We start from the raw sequence: 15,934 nt of genomic DNA, 5'->3' as shown, positions 1-15,934 counted from the left end.
CTACTTACTGCAATAAGCACGCTGTATTCATTCTCCACTATCCCCTTTGCTAGTTTTCTTTTTCTCTTAGAATGAATGTCAGAATTGTTCTTATTTTGTGCTCTCTAATACTCGTACCCACCTTTTTTTAGCTAGTTCTCAGATCTTAGTATAAGTCTTGCCTTCCTATCGCCCTATGGCTCTCCATAGTTGTTGGGAAGAAGAAAGAAAGTAATTTTCATCAATGTTGCTCTACCTTTCCATAGTTCCTTCTGTACGTATAAGACATAGAATCATTATGGCTCTTTTCAGCTTTGACAATCAGCTATAAAATTTAAGATTGCAAGAACAATAAAGGGTACTATAGCTATGCATACATTTTTTCATTGCTGTATATTTAACACCCTATAACTTTGTTCATTTTTCTGTATTGCTGCATCTCACAATTCAAGTACTGCAAACCTGTAACTTTTATATTTTAGATGTTTTTTCACATGGTTGACTTTCTTTATTTCTTGTTTTAGGAACAAGTTCCCTTACAAGTGGAGGATGGGATACTTCTATCTGGGGATTAAACTCAAATATAGAACTTGAAAATCAGTCAATATCATCACCAACAGCAATCACCAAACCAGTTAGGAGGACTGTGGTGGATGAATCTGAGAATTTCTTCAGTGCCTTTCTCTCGCCAACAGATATTCAGAGTGTTCAGCAGAGTTCAGTAGTGTCTAAACCTCCAACCAAATCACAGCGACCCAAAGAAGAAGTAAAAAGCACTTTAAAGGAATCTCTGCACAGCAGTCAACTAGAAACACTAGCAGAAACAGAGACAAATGCAAAAAATTCCTTTGAATCTGTGCTAGTGGACTTGAAAAATCTTGATGTTCCCCACGAAAAATTAGAAGAAAGTTCTACACTCGAAACTGATGTTAAGCATGAGGAGAATGCAAACAAAGGCACTGAGAAGGTGGCTATTCCAGATCTCCAAGTTTCTGAAGTTGCTATTAATGCACAATCTCATGCAGGAAATGATGGATCAGGAAGCGCTTCTGACAGCCCTGCACAATCTCTTACTGCAGAGACAAAGGACATAGGTTTGGAAAGTAAGGAACAAAAAAATGAGGACAGACAAAGCAACACACCTTCACCTCCGGTTAGCACTTTTTCATCAGGAACATCCACAACTAGCGATATTGAAGTTTTGGATCATGAAAGTGTAATAAGTGAGAGCTCAGTAAGTTCAAGACAAGAGGCTACAGATTCAAAATCCGGTCTTCATCTTATGCAGACTTCCTTTCAGCTTTTATCAACATCTGCCTGTGCTGAGTATAATGACTTTCAGAAACTGACGGAGAGTTGCAGCTCCTCAGATGCTTTTGAAAGAATTGATTCCTTCAGTGTGCAGTCGTTAGATAGTCGAAGTGTAAGTGAAATCAATTCAGATGACGAATTGTCAGGCAGAGGTGGTGCTTCAGCATCTCTCACAGTTAGCCCTTTAACACCAAAGACTGAGATGGTTGACCCTGTAAATAGTAAATCTAAGGAAGAATTGAATGAGACACTCGTACATGCAGAGGAGGCTGAAATGGAAGAAAGTGGGAGAAGTGCAACCCCTGTTAACTCCGAGCAACCAGATGTTTTGGTTGCTGCTGTACAAACAGATAAAGGACAAACCCTCAAAGAGGAGGTTGTGATGCAGCATCAAGGTGCTGAAAAGCTGCCTAAAGAGAACTGTGAAAAGGAGGAGCTTTGCAAGGTAACAGTCTATATATTTTAGAAAAGCGTATCTGTCTCTGTTTCTGTCAGTCCATTTGTTCAAGAACTCCTCCTAAACGATAAGCACAAGGACCACCAAATTTGGTAGGCAGCTTCCTTTTATCCTAACTTAAAAGCAACACGAAGTTTTGGTTGTGTTAGGACAATGGGATGTGCCTGGAATTTGCTTTCTCATTAAAATGGAGAGAGAGGTGTCTGGTTGGAAGGGAGTTATATTGTGGAATTACCATAGGAGGGCAGCAAGCGCCCCAGTGGGAAGCCACTGGTTGGCAACAGCTGATACCCTGGCCTGCCTTGGGGAGCCGCTGCGTGGCCCCAGCTGCCCACAAACCAGCCCCGGGGCGTGCCAGCAGGAGGACTGTGCAGCCCCCAGATCATGCTCCCCACCACCACCACCCCCGACAGAGCCCACAGCTGGGATGCACAATACCTTGCCCTCTCTGTCCCCCATTTTGGGCTGACCCAGGGAAAAGCCAGGGGCCGGATTGTATGGCCTCACCTCCCGGCTGCATCTGGGCAACGCTGTAAATCTTCTATTACTATACATTATACAAGCGCAAAATATGCATTCTGTGGGCTAAATTCATCCCAGTTTTGAGTGAAACTGCACTGATCTTGACTTGTAGGCATTATCTTGGATCTGGACCAGATAAGTCCATAGGGTAAAATTCTGTACACATGCAAAATTCTTTGATCCTGCAGTATAAGGCTCCATTTTTTTCCAGTGTGGATTGGTTTAAATAAAGGCAAGAAAATCATTCATTTAAATTTTCCCACTGATACTACTTCACATATTAAACAGTGGTACAAATCTGATCACTAAAACATGTTAACTACAAATCGATATAGCATTTTAGACTATCTAGGAAGGTGTAATTATTTTTAGGTAACTTGATTTTTATTAATTTAGGAAATAGTACATATAATGCTTATTATCTGTGTCAAGCAGATGCAGAAGCAGTACATTAGGATAAGAACTAAATCACACACAAATACAATAACAATTTAATCTTAAATGTTTCACTTTTACAGTTGCAACAGTCTCCTAAGTTGCTGGTTGATTGCGGTCCCTATTTTTTTTCAATTTTCAAATTTTAGTAATTCAGTCACATCATCACAACACTAAACGTATGGGGTTCTTAACACTTCTACAACTATTTATCATGTTCCCAACTCCCACTGTCATTTTGATTAGTACAGGTTGAATCTCTCTAATCCAGCACCCTTTGGACCTGACTGAGATGGAACCAGAGAATTTGCCGAACCACGTGAGGTTGTTTAGCAGCATTATCAACACTTCTATTGCTTACTGGGCTCTTAGAAGACAATTGGGGTAAATTAGAGCTAAATAATAGCAGAGAATACTGAGAGCCAGGACTGGTGGCTATAAACAAACTTGGCCACACACATTTTAAATGGACATCCAACTAACTAAAATCATGCCGGATCACATATGATGCCAGACTTGAAAGGTTAAACCTGTAAACTGAAACAGGTGTTTTCCTGCTTTTTAAACTCCTAGGTAATTTTCTTAGTTTTGAGTGAATAATGCCAGACAATGAAAGCATTCTCTCTGTGCCTGCAGAAGAATCTACTACAGGCAGTCCCCGGGTTACGTGGATCCGACTTGTCGGATCCCTACATACGAACGGGGCTTTTCTCGCCGCGGAGGACGCGGGCGGTGGGACTGCTGAGACGAGCCGTGGTCCCGCCGCCCGCACCCTCCCCAGCGAGAAAAGCTGCTCCGCATCTCCCTGGTCTGCTGCGGGGGTCCCCCAGCAGACCAGGGAGACGCGGAGCAAAGCCATGGAGGACGCAGGCGGCGGACCGCGGCACGTCTTGGCAGTCCCGCCGCCCGTGTCTCCCTGGTCTGCTGGGGGGGGGGGGCAGCTAGTGCACCTCCCCCCACCAGCAGACCAGGATTTTCTTGCTGTTGCCTGGGGTAGAGAAGCTGGGGCGCTGCCGGGTTGGTCCTGCAGCGCCGCTCCCCAGCGCTACTGGACCAACCCGGCAGCACCCCAGCTGCTCTGCCCCAGGCGTCCTGATTCAGCCGCTGGTGGTCAGTTTCAGCAGCAGCTGAATCAGGATGCTTGGGGCAGAGCAGCTGCGGTGCTGTTGGGTTGGTCCCCACAGCGCCGAGGTGCGGTACTGCGGGGACCTACTCGGCAGCGCCCCAGCTGCTCTGTCCCAGGCGTCCAGATTCAGCCACTGTTGAAACTGATCAGCGCTGATTCCAGGAAGCCCAGGGCAGAGCAGCTCTGCCTCGGGCTTCCTGTAGTCAGCTGCTGGTCAGTTTCAACAGCGGCTGAATCTGGACGCCAGTTCCGACTTACATACAAATTCAACTTAAGAACAAACCTACAGTCCCTATCTTGTATGTAACCCGGGGACTGCCTGTACTGTGAAAAAGTTGACTTGGCAACTGAAGGAATTTTGTTTCAAAGTACCTGGCTAATAATTTCCACCAAATCAGGGGTCTGACTTCGTTCACAACCTTATCAGTAAACATGTACTGATAGATGGTTTTGCTCCAGCCATGACATTTATTATAACTGGCATTAATGTGGAGTGATTTTCAGATGCTCATGACTTGGCTGCAGCACCTTGCTCAGAAATTAGGCATCTACCTTCATATCTGGTGGAGAATGTTTGCAAAAAAATGAGGTGGAGTTAGTTCTTGATCCATTCATTTCTTTATTGCCTCTAGTCTTAACTTTCTGGTGAAGTTTTTCTTTCATCAATGTCTCTTGAAGCGCCTTCCAAATGTTGACTGTATCAACAATGTAATAATTTCTCTGAACTTTGTTTAAGGGTCTGGATAATAGATTTCAGTATACTCAGCATGTCCACTTCATTCCTCCTCAATCCAATGTTAGATACTTTGGATGGGGTTTCCTTGAAAAAGCTAAGTTAGGCTGAAGTAAAACAAGGAACGGACTAGTCTGTGGCCATGATGCCCCCAAAATAAGGGGCATTATGTAATATAAAATAAAATGACACCCAGTAGCAACTGAACACTTTAGATTTATTTTACTGTAGCTTTCTGTACCATACACTTGGGTGATAGATTCTAAATCTAGTTAACTAATTAAACAAGCCAAAAGGATTAACTAAGATAATCTTTCTTCCATATCAACATCCAGCATAGTAAACAACTTGGGAATGTACTTGTTACCTTACATTTATACTAAAATGAGTGAGTATAGAGTGAGTCTTGAAAGATGCATTGCAACGTGCATTATTTAAGTTACTAACCAATTGATCCATGTTGTTCTTCAGACATATCCAGATCATTTTTCCCAATAAGCAGTTTTCCTTATGTTTCATTCTTGCAACTGAGGCCCTGCATCTTCTCCTTGCAGTGCTTTCACTTGATAAATTTTTCTTTTTAACCCAGGGAGGGAATTTCTTCAAAATATTCCCAAATATAGGGTGTGTCTTACTCCCAAAAGCCATAACTTTTTTTGTGTGTGGTAAAAGCGTGGGGAATACAGGAAGTTGTGTGCGCTGAATAATTCCTTCCTCTTTTCTTTCCAGTCTCTTCCCTGTTCGTTCCTACTCTGTCTCCATGCTTTCTTATGTATAGTCTTAAGACAGTGTCTCCATTAACTCCTTTGCCTTGCTTGGCCTACTCTGCAGATGGGCAAGCTGTGTAAAACTTTATGTAGAATGAGCTTGAAAATATTTTAATACATTTTCATAGGCTTATATACCTATATTGGCTTGATAATATATAGATTTAGTGTTAACTTGTTTTCTGAAATGGGAAACGCATTTGATTAATCAGAAATCATACTGAAAACTTTCTTCATTATACAGTAGCTTATTTTACACAATTCCTCAGCATTACTTGAATTGTTAAGATCTCTCCTTATTGGTGCAGGGATTATGGTGTGTGTGTTCTAGCACCTCCAGATTTTACTCTGGGCTCTGCACTTGGCATGCAGATTCCCAGATTCCAGTAGCAGCCCTGTGCTCAGTGCCCACACCCAGTCATGGCCCCAGCCTCAGCCATATCACTCTTGTCCATATTCCCTGCTCGCAGAGCCAAAGCTTTGCTCCCAGCCCAGGTCTGTCTAGAGGGCAGGGACAAGGATAAAAGCAGAGGAGCATAAGGTAAAAAGTATCTCTCTTTTTTTCCTTAGAAACAAAAAAAGATTTAAAAGTGAGTTGTCAGGTCTGTCATCTGCAAGTATATCTGACATAATAATCAAATAGAAAAATAGTTGAGATTATGTAAAGCATGTATTTAGTATTCTTTATTCTGGCAGAAGTACCATTAAACTGCTATTGAATTTAATGGGAACAGTAGATGAGCCAGGAATTCCCTTTAAGTCTGGAAAACTTAGATTCAAAAGGTCCAGGCTTTACTTCTGGTGTCATTAGATGTAAAAGCTTTCCATCCGGTTTGCCATTCTTCATTGATTTTAAAATAAAAGTTAATAAGAGTCAAAGAATTCCAACCTCAAATATAGTTAGAAAAAAACCCATGCTGTTTCCAGGGTATAACTGTTTTTGATCTGTCCATCTCAAATTTTATTCAGATGATTGATTTGTTGACTGAGAAGCTGGAGAAGAGGGAAGCACAGTTATTAAGTATTAGTAAGGAGAAGGCAAGCCTGGAAGAAGCCTACGATAACCTAAAAGAGTAAGTATCAAAATAGAAACAGTTCTGAGTGTAAGTGGTCTGCTTGTAAGGGCTTATTTGTGACTTGATGTAACAAAAATAGGGAGCTACTTACATGGTATGATACAGAAAAACAAGTATTGTTTTGTTAGTGTTCAATTATGTAATATCAGCCTGATTTCACAAGTAGTGTGAAGTAGCCATTATATTTGTTAAATAATATGCTATCAGTTGTCTTTTACTTAGTGTAAATCTTCTTGTACTGAATGTTTACCCTTTCATTAGCAGGGCTTGATTAGTAGATGATGTGTTTTTAGATGAAAATCTTAACGTGTCAACTTTTGTGTTATGCTACCTAGCTAAATTGGTGAAGACCTTCTGAAGACCCATGTTTTTAATGAGCGTCAATGTTTTGTGTCTTGCTAGTTAAAGTTTATTGTAAAAGCTTGGTGAATGCAGTTTGAAATGTCAGCATAACCATGGGACTATTCTAAAATGTCTTAAATCTAGTGAAATGTTTAGAGTGAAAGAAGAGAGCAGTAGTATTTCATCTCTTAAAGAGGAATTTACTCAGCGAATAGCAGATGCCGAAAAGAAGGTCCAGCTAGCATGCAAAGAGAGGGATGCAGCTAAAAAGGTAATCCACTTTCTAGCTGAACTAATATTTATAATGCTAAAAAGTGTCAGCCTCCCTTGGAAGCAAATCATAAAAATAGAGGTTGAGAAATATACAGGATCCACTATTAAGTAACTTAGATATCAGTATAAAGGCTTGGGGGGAAGGAGGGGAGTATTGTTTGTGGTGTTTTAGGAGGAGAGACTCTATAAGACCTGATAGAGATGTTTTCATGATTTTATGTAAAAAAGAAGACAAAAGGGCTTTGTAACATTCACTGCTTAAACACTAGCACACTTTGATGAGGATGGTGTGTGCATAGTCATTGTGCAAAAAGTAAATTAAACAGTAAAATTGTTGAAAAATATTCTTAAAACAATGTTTGTAAAAAGTGCTTTATTATAATCTGAAACGTTTATCAGTGGCCCTCTAAATGTGTATTGGGGGTTGTAATTCTTTAAGAGGAAGTAAAATCCCACATTATCTGATATTTACTTCCATGAATGAAATAGCTCTGTGGGTTTGTTTGGGTGTGGTTTTGTTTTGTTTTGGTTGGTTGGGGTTTTTTTTGTTTTTGTTTTCCTGACATCACAAAGGCTTAAAACAGGATGAGGTAGAGACTAGGGATGTAAAAGGTTAACCAGTTATCTGGTAAGCATTAGCCTTATCGACTTGCTTACCTGGTAACTGGTTAACTGAAGGGCTGGGAGGGGGGCATAGCTCCCTGCCCATGATGCCGTGGAACCCTGGCTGGCTGGAGCATCCCTGCAGCATGGCGGTATCCTGGCCAGCCGGAGAAGCCATCCACCTCCATTGGTAGTTTTCAAATGAAAGTATTTGTTTAGAAATCTTAGAAACTGTGTGGCCATTTCTAATTCTCCCGTGGATAAAAAGCTCATGTAACTTTATCATGTGTATTTTTTAAAAAGCTAACATTATTTATAAATCGTACTAAGAGGATTTCATTCTTTTTAGGAGGTAAAGAATGTTAAAGAAGAATTGGCAACTAGACTAAATTCTAATGAAACAGCTGAACTATTGAGGGAGAAGGATGAACAGATTAAAGGATTAATGCAAGAAGGTAAAGTTGGTAAACCTGGATGTTACAGTAAAGATCTTTTAAAAGTGTCTTTTAATGCATTTTGTCTTATTTTCAACCTTACATGAAAAAAATCTTATTTCATATATCTTCTACATGTGGGAAATGTTTAAGCAATGACTCTCACTCTTAACCATACTTTTTTAAACATAAATGACCCCCAGATTTGATGGAAGAATTTAAGAATTTCCATCCTGTCTCGACTTTCTGATTGACAGGGGATTCAACTAGGCTTCGACATCTAGATATCATGGTTTGTGCTGTCATAAGCAAAACTAGATCAATAGCATGAGGTGCATTCGTCTATATTAGGAAAATTAGATTTGTAAAAGGTGGTGTCAAATTCTCTATCCTGAAACAATGTTCAGGAAAAATGTCTGTTTAGGTTGACGTAAGGCAACTTAATGGTGATCTGAGTCTGCACTAAAATGTTGCTCAGGCTGATGTAATTCACCCAGTACCCTAACTTAATAACTCTATTCCCCTGCTTTCTCTCCCCCCATCTTAAAGGAGTAGAGTCAGTGTAGAAGTAGTTAGATCAATACATTGACAGTGTGGACACTATTGCTTACATTGACTATTTCTGCCTTTCAAAAGCCATTCCATCCTGACATTTAAATCCGTGCAAGCACTACTGGTGAGGATGTTCACCGATGACACAGGAAGTTTAGTGTGACCATGCACAAGTGATTTAATTACTGTGGTGGCTATATATCATCATACTTTGTCAGCATAATTTTGTGCAATAGCAGTGTAAAAATACTACAGGTTGAAGTGATCGGGAGAGAAGAAAATGAGCAGCTTTAGCACTGATTCATTGTTAATTTAATATTGGAATACTATATACTTGGTCCTGCTGTGAGGGCAGGGAACTGGACTCGTTGACCTCTCGAGGTCCCTTCCAGTTCTAGTGTTCTATGATTCCAATGTCATAGAAAAGAAAAACTAATGAAGTCTATGAACCAGTTGCATTAATTATTTTTCACATAGCACAGTGTAAGCATGTAGGTAGTATGGAGTCGATGTAAAATCATATTTCTTGGTGATACTGTTAGTCTTTAGAGAAAACAAATTGTGCACTCCCAGGAATGATGGGAAGTCATGCCAATGCTCATTTTCATATACATTTTTCTTTTAAAGGAGAAAAACTTTCAAAACAGCAGCTGCACAATTCCAACATCATTAAGAAGTTAAGAATGAAAGAGAAGGAAAATGAAAGTACTAATGCAAAACAGAGCAAAAAGATTAAGGAGTTAGAAGAGGAGTTGCAGCATTTAAAACAGGTTAGAGATATTTGCATTACATTCTGTACATCACTTTATTCTGATTGATTCCTTTAACTCTTGCTATGCAAGGTGGTCTTCTTGAGAGGCTCCATAGTAGCTTTTGTTCTCCTGTACTTCATTGTGGTTTGAACATTGCAGTCCCTCTTCTAATTATGAGTATCTTGGGGCATATGGTTTCTGGATGCTTTCACTCAGCGCATTAACTGTTCTTGATCTTTTTCTTTTTTTTTTTCCAATTCTATAGTTGCTCATTGTTTGACTTTCTCAGTCTTCCCTTTGGAAGTAGCTTCATGTAGCTATAGTTAGATTTTTTTTGAACTATTCATTAGGGGTGTCTTTCTAGAAAATTCTCTCTTAAAATAACTAGACTTTTATTGTATTAGTTGAGATGTTGAAATACCTCAGTGGCTGCAGATGTTATCCTGAATGAACAACGTCCATCTCTAATACCTGCTTACAAGGATCATACTTAATTAATTTTATTGTGATTTATGGTGAAAGATTAAGACATAAATGAAACTTCATGCTTTCAGGGGCATAATATCCTTTTGGCTGCCATAAGAAGTAGTTAGTTTAACCTTGGTGATTAGATGTGGAAGTCCCAGTTTAGCTTTCCAGACCTAGATTTATGGCAGTCCTGTGAAGGGCTCTTTGTAGCATGTCATCTGTGTTAAAGACATTATTCATTCTCAGAGCTTCAATGGAGAGATATTAGTGCAACTGGAGAAATTTGATATTATTATTATTAGTTCTTTGTTGATGATGCTGTCAAGCATTCCTGCAGTGGCTCAGTAGCATGAGTACCAACCTTATGGGAGATTCCAGGAAGCAGGGCACAAACCCCATACTAGTTGAGAGCTCTATTCTCAGCTTTCATCAACCAAATATGAAGTGTAAATTCAGGCAATGTAATAGCCTAATCATGGAGTCACAGACATTCCCTTGGGTGCTCTGATCTAACTTGTCATTTAGTCAAGCTTGTCTTTGTGATTAGATGGTCCTTTGCACTAAAAATTACAAGAATGTTCAGGTTATTTCCAGTCCCAAAGAATCAGTTGATCACCCCACATCAGTTGCACCTTAGTTCTCTCACCAATCCTCTAATAAATTGGCTTATGAATATGCATAACTCAAAAGATGCTTTATGCAAAACAGATCATGTAACATCGTTTTAAAATTACAGTCTGCTGAATCTGTATATCCTATTTTTTGTGTAGCTGTCATTCTTGTGAATGTTTTTAATTTTGAATGTGCTAATGAGGGCTATTAGTGATACTTTAGGAACTTAATGGCTCAATACTCAGACCAACAACCTTGGAATGGTTTTATTTTTCCTGTGAGCCAAAATTGTGTTTGGTCCTAGAAAGACATATGATCATGACACATGGTTCTGGCCTCCATCTTCAGTCTGGTACTTTTCCATGGGGGTGGAGAGACTGAACAAAGAGTTCCTGCCCTAGGGGAAGTCCATTTAAGGAATAGAAAGCAATCAGGTCTTTGTCTGGGTTTTGATATTGTTCCCTCACCCCGCCCCAGCAGAATCTCTCTGCTGCCATTGGCCAGTTTATGTGAAGCACCTCCAGCACCTGGGTAGTGGCAGGACTGTCCGCAGGCCATTTTTTGCCCACTCTTGGTTTAGGGTAACAAAGTTGCATGTAACGAACTTTTGGTGTATTAGAATTAGAATGTTTTGTTTTATTTCGGCTCAGTAAGGGTACATCTACATAGAAGGTCTTAACTTGAAATAAGCTATGCAAATTGAACTACATTACTTATTTCGAAATTGGGAGAGTCAACACAGCATTTCTATTCTCTGACTTCCCTTACTCATACAGTGAGGGCTACAGGAGTCGGAATAAGAAATCCTTCAGCTTCACAGTATTTTGACATTATTTCAAAATAACTGCCTGCTGTGTAGATGCAGATTAAGTTATTTCGAAATAACATTAGTTATTTCAAAATAATATTGCTGTGTAGACGTACCCTAACTTACTTTGACTCATCAGTTTTCACTTGCAGTCATTTAAATCCTACTTAATAAAAATACTTTCATAATCAAACTCAGTGTAAATAATTACCACCTGGGGGTGGGAGGGAGAGGAGCAACCACTGTGCATGTCTCTTTCATTGATAAGGGAAGGGGGGGGGGCATCTTGATGAATTTCCTCTGGTGTAAAACTTACATGGTGGTAAGATGGATTTATTTGGGGTTTGAGGGCTATGCTCTTGGGTGTTGTTAAAGGCCTTATCACGGAGTCCTCCCTGAGTTGAACTGGGCTCTTGATATTTCACTCACTAAAACTTACGATAGTGCTCAGCAAGGCTTTCTGTTGGCCCTAAACTTGATTGCCACCAGTTGCATATGCCCATGGATAGAAATAAATGTAACTATAGAAGCTTGTATCTGTATTGGCTCAGGTATGTTTTAGCCATTCTAGTGCAAAATGTTGTAGTCTCATTGGAGCTGGCATTTTAAATTTGGAAGGATTTTTTTCACTTATTTTGGTAGATTATTAGTGTGTTTTTCACTGTAATAGGTGCTTGATGGCAAGGAGGAAGTTGAAAAGCAGCATCGCGAGAACATTAAACAACTGAACAGTGTGGTAGAGCGACAAGAAAAGGATCTCAGCAGACTTCAGGTCGACACAGAAGAGCTTGAAGAACGGAACCGAAGTGTTCAAGCAGCACTTGACAGTGCATACAAGTAAGTGGATACTTGCATGCGAAAATCAAGAAGTTCACATTTAGAAACTTCTGTGTTAGTGTGTTTAGTTTGTGGTAAAAAAATTACTTGGTAAGCCATCTTGACATGGCATAAACTGTAACGGTCATTTCTGTTTAATTTGAATTTTATAGTATAGAAATCCAGTGTCTTTAATGCTTGGCTTGTAGGGACCTTACTGATCTTCACAAAGCTAATGCTACAAAGGATAGTGAAGCACAAGAAGCAGCATTAAGTCATGAATTGAAAGCTAAGGAGGAACTTGGATTAGCTCTGGAGAAGGCCCAAGATGAAGCCCGCCAGCAGCAAGAGGCTTTAGCAATTCAGGTGAGCTTTAAATGTGGTGCTGAAATATTTCTTTTCTAACTTGAGAGTATACTTTGGGCTAGTGGATAATGTGCTCCACTGAAGAGAACCAGGCGTGTTGTGACCTGGTTATTAAAATTCTTCTAAATACAGTTTTTGTCAAAAACAGCTTAAAAATACTTAACAAATAAGCACTACTGTTTTGTAACCTATTAAATAAAAAATGGTGTGAACACCAGATAAGTCATAAATTCAATTAATAATGGGGCAGAATATAGGAGGAGAAAAGTCACTGTGTGAAACCACTTGTCCAAAGTTGTTACCTTTATTTTAAATGTGTTTATCTTGTCTAAACTTATTATTATAATTTTGGTAGTAAGCCATAGTTAGTGTTTGTGCCATTCTCTTACTGTGTGGCTAAATGTTACTGCCTTGAACTGTACATTTATATTACTAGTCAGTGGTTGGGTAAACTTGTGAAACTGTTCTGCACTTTGTCTCGATGGCTGTTCATAGTTCAGCAGTATAACTCAAATTGGAGTCCCCAGTGCAATATTCAAGTGGCTGTAGCAGTGACAAGTAGAAATTAAAATTCTTTATTAGGAATTAGTGAAATATAGTAATTGTCTACTTCCTGCTGATACAGGTGGCAGATTTGAGACTAGCACTTCAACGTGCTGAGCAGCAAGCAGCAAGAAAAGAGGACTATTTGCGCCAAGAAATCCGAGAACTACAACAGGTGCAGTAACATTTTTCATTGGTATTTCCAGCTACTCTGTATTCATGTGATTCAAAATAAAAATGACAAGGATTATTCTGACACACATTGTGGGTTAGGTAATATCTTTTATTGGATCAACTTCTGTTGGCAGTGGTGGTGCTAACCCATGGGAGGGCCCTAAGCGGGAATGCTTCCCTCCTCCTCCCCCCCCCCTCCAAAACCCCTACTAAATACAGCAAACAAGAGGGTTCTGTTGAGCTGCTCAGGGCCCTAAGCAATAGCTTAATTGGTGTATGCCTAGCACTAGCACTATTTGTTTGGTGAGAAACAAACTTTCAAGCCATGCGCTCCTCATTTTCAGTTTTGGAAAAGGTTCTTCCAGTGTCACAACAAAATCCAAGGTGGAACAAATTGTTACAATATATACCAACCGTATATGCTAAAGAGACCATTGGATGGATAAAGAGATTGCAGATTATTCTAACAAACTATAAATCCAGTGTCTCTTCTGAACCCCCACTTTTGACCTTCAAACAACCACCCAGCTTCTCCAAGCTTATCAGAAACAAGTGCCCTGCAAACCAGGACACAAATCAAAGTGGTACCAGGCCTTGCCAGACTAACAAATGGAAAACCTGCAGGCATATCTCTGCTACTAAAATGATCAACATCTTCCACAACACACATTTCAAGATCCTTGGATCTTATACATGCCTATCATATGTGGTATACCTCATTCAGCAGTGTACTAAATGCCCCAGTTATAACTGTGGGTGAAACTAGACAATCACTACACTCAAATTCACAAAGGAGAGTAATACAGGAACCTTGTCACCTGTGGGTGACCGCTTTTCCCAAGCATTCACTCTGTATGAATGCTCTCAGTCCTCATCTTCAAAGGAAACGTGTAGAACACTTTCAAAAGATGAGCCTGGGAGCTTAAATCCATTACTCTGCTAGACACTACATTTTAACTGAGACATCGAATGTATGGCTTACTGGAAGATTTACCTGGCATTCCTCAGCTCCTTAACTTGATTTATTTTTTATTTTTTAAAATTAAATGAAAATATACATGCTTCATTTAAATCATTACTCTGGGGTGGGGCTGGGGATGAGGGGATCAGTATACAGGCTGGCCCAGGGATAGAAGACAAAGTCAGCCCTCTCTCACCACAGCAGTTTGGAGCCAAGTGAGAAGCACCTTTCCCTGGCCTCTGTAGTTCCAGTTGACGCAGGTGAGGGAGGGTTGCATGTCACCCAACTGGGTCAGATCCAGGTTTGTTTCCTCCTGCACTCCCCAGCCAGGGTGAGGAATGCAGCAAACTGTGCACTTTCCCCTTGCTGTCTGACAAAGGGGAACAGCCAGCAAAGTTCCTGTATGAATATACCACATTTGGTGACTCTAGCTCTTACCATTTAGGAGGCACTCTTGAACAAATGGACAGACAAACTCTCAAATATATAGTAGATTACAACAATCTATAACCCACTTACCTCTCTTTTTGTACTATGACTGCAGTGGTGTTAGCGAGGCACTTTACCTTGAATGGTCCCTTAGAATATGTGCTAATTCTGTATACTAACACAAAAGGAAATATTATGTAGCACTTTAAAGACTAACAAGATGGTTTAATAGGTGATGAGCTTTCGAGGGCCCAGACCCACTTTCTCAGATCATATTCTGGAAGAGAATTGGCACGATCATATATATCAAAGGAATACAATGAAAAAAGTGAACACATTATTAAGCTGACAAATCAGATTTAGTACAGAAGGTGAGGTGAGGGAGAGGGAGGGAATAGTTATTTGAGTCAAAGAATGGCTAATCAAGGGTGATAAGTGGGGAAGTTATCTTTGTAATGGGTAAGGTAATTAGCATCTTTAAGGCCCATTCGTAAAGTGTCAAATTTAAGCATGAATGAAAGTTCTGAAGTTTCCTTCTGTAATCTGGTGTTAAAGTCTCTGAAGTAAGATACTTGTAGTAAGGTCCTTAAGACTATATCAAGGTAGGTTGAAATGAAAAGAAACTGGTTTTTCCTTGTGAAGATGTCTGATTTGTGGGCATCACTTCTTTGGCGAAGTGTCTGAGAAGTCTGTCCAATATATATATAGCAGAAGGACACTGTTGGCACATGATGGCATAAATTATATTTCTGGATGAACAGGAATAGGTGTACTAACCAAACTGTTCCAGCTTACATTTTGTTGTGATGCTGAGCAATGTTCCCTTTAATCTTTTCCATTATGTGCATAATGATTTTTTTTGTGTGTGCATCATGGCATGTGCTAATCAGCTCGGTGGCACTTAAATTTCTCCTGAACAGCCACACAAGCATAGAAGAGCTCTCTGCAGCAGGAAAGCTTCTTTCTCACCAACAGAATATGATCCAGCAAAAGATATTATCTCCTCCCCTTTATTCCTTTAACATCCTGGGAGAGACCAGTATAGCTACAATTACCCTTCACACTAGGAATGTAAGAAGTTAACCAGTGAACAGAGAAGCTGATGCTTATCGGTTCTTGATAATGGTTAAATCCTGTGGGGCCATGAGCAGGCGGCAACCCCATGGGGGCACAGTTAACCATGTAACCGATACAGGTTTTATCAGTTACACAGTTACTATTTTTATACATTTTTTTTACATCCCTATTACACACATAAGATTAGGCTAAGTTGACTGTCTGGGGAGGAGGACTTAAAATGCTAAAATGACTTTAAACTTAATGGGCCACATCATAGTTTAGGCCATTTCTAGTGCAGACTAACATTAGGAACAAATGTTAGGAAAACCCGTTGGC

At 39.9% G+C, this 15,934-nt stretch overlaps 1 protein-coding gene across 2 annotated transcripts in view; it reads left to right on the top strand.

Moving 5' to 3' along the window:
• Positions 1 to 15,934, top strand: part of TMF1 (TATA element modulatory factor 1) — a 39,199-nt gene that overhangs the window by 8,560 nt on the left and 14,705 nt on the right. For both annotated transcript variants that reach the window (XM_075938559.1, XM_075938560.1), the window contains exons 2-9: positions 504 to 1,735; positions 6,300 to 6,403; positions 6,893 to 7,019; positions 7,974 to 8,079; positions 9,238 to 9,380; positions 11,921 to 12,087; positions 12,276 to 12,432; positions 13,058 to 13,150. In XM_075938559.1, the coding sequence (XP_075794674.1) occupies positions 504 to 1,735; positions 6,300 to 6,403; positions 6,893 to 7,019; positions 7,974 to 8,079; positions 9,238 to 9,380; positions 11,921 to 12,087; positions 12,276 to 12,432; positions 13,058 to 13,150 (2,129 nt within the window). The remainder of the gene's footprint in view (positions 1 to 503; positions 1,736 to 6,299; positions 6,404 to 6,892; positions 7,020 to 7,973; positions 8,080 to 9,237; positions 9,381 to 11,920; positions 12,088 to 12,275; positions 12,433 to 13,057; positions 13,151 to 15,934) is intronic.

This window comes from Pelodiscus sinensis, chromosome 11 (genome assembly GCF_049634645.1).
Source record: "Pelodiscus sinensis isolate JC-2024 chromosome 11, ASM4963464v1, whole genome shotgun sequence".
Taxonomy (NCBI): domain Eukaryota; kingdom Metazoa; phylum Chordata; order Testudines; family Trionychidae; genus Pelodiscus; species Pelodiscus sinensis.
This window is presented reverse-complemented; position numbering and strand designations above follow the sequence as displayed.